Source organism: Sinocyclocheilus anshuiensis, unplaced genomic scaffold (assembly GCF_001515605.1).
Source record: "Sinocyclocheilus anshuiensis isolate Anshui unplaced genomic scaffold, SAMN03320099.WGS_v1.1 C32168803, whole genome shotgun sequence".
In the NCBI taxonomy this organism is placed as follows: domain Eukaryota; kingdom Metazoa; phylum Chordata; class Actinopteri; order Cypriniformes; family Cyprinidae; genus Sinocyclocheilus; species Sinocyclocheilus anshuiensis.
In genome coordinates this window covers 1-742 of record NW_015612125.1, presented here as the reverse complement: position 1 = coordinate 742, position 742 = coordinate 1, and the positions used below count along the sequence as shown (strand labels likewise).

The following is a 742-nucleotide window of genomic DNA, read 5'->3' as shown; positions in this document are numbered from 1 at the left end:
AAATGAAGATTATCTTAAAATGGTTTCAGACTAACCCAAAGGAGGGACAGATGGACAGAAATGAGAAAGAAAAGGGGCACACTGAGATATATGGACTAATATTTACATTGCGGCTTCGAGTCCACCCATGGGACCAGACCTTAAAACAACAGAGCGGTTTTATTAAACCCAGAGAAAACCTGTGCGGTTCAGCAAGCAAACAGATCAAGAGAAGGACAGTGCAGAATAACAGTGAGTGTGAACTGGAGGACTGAGTTAATCACAGAGCCTCGCACTCAGAGCTCAACACGTTAATCTCAGGCACATTTGAGCGTGATATAAATGCTGAATATCTGTGCTGTGTGTTCGGATGGAGGCCTGTACTTTGGCAGCTGTGTGAAGGCCTGGAATCCGGCTTTGGACGCCACCAGACGCCTGAGGGCCTGGAACTGGGCCTCCAGCTCAGAGTTGGGCCCCGGCAGCTCCACATCTTGAGATAAGAGCGCCAGGATGGCATTGCTGATCAGTTTCTCTTTGTTCTCTGAGAAAAGACCCTAGAAAAGGAACGAGTAGAGGGATGGAGGTCATATGGAGTCAAACACACAGAAATGAAGCTCAGTCGACAGACTCACGTCTTGAGTGACGGCGTGTATTACTCCACTGTAAGAGATGTTGCTGTTAAATCTGAACACTGCATCTGCAAAATTACAATCTACAAGAAAGAACAACAAACAGAACACAGTTACTCGAGTTTACAACCAAT

At 46.1% G+C, this 742-nt stretch overlaps 1 protein-coding gene across 1 annotated transcript; it reads right to left on the bottom strand.

Moving 5' to 3' along the window:
* Positions 1 to 25: 25 nt before the first annotated feature.
* On the bottom strand, positions 26 to 691 carry LOC107682407 (dnaJ homolog subfamily C member 13-like; the record flags this gene model as incomplete). The annotated part of the gene is made up of 3 exons (XM_016478653.1): positions 26 to 139; positions 364 to 533; positions 612 to 691. Coding segments are annotated over 3 exons (287 nt in total), but the record flags the coding sequence as incomplete, so codon positions are not given.
* Positions 692 to 742: the final 51 nt, after the last annotated feature.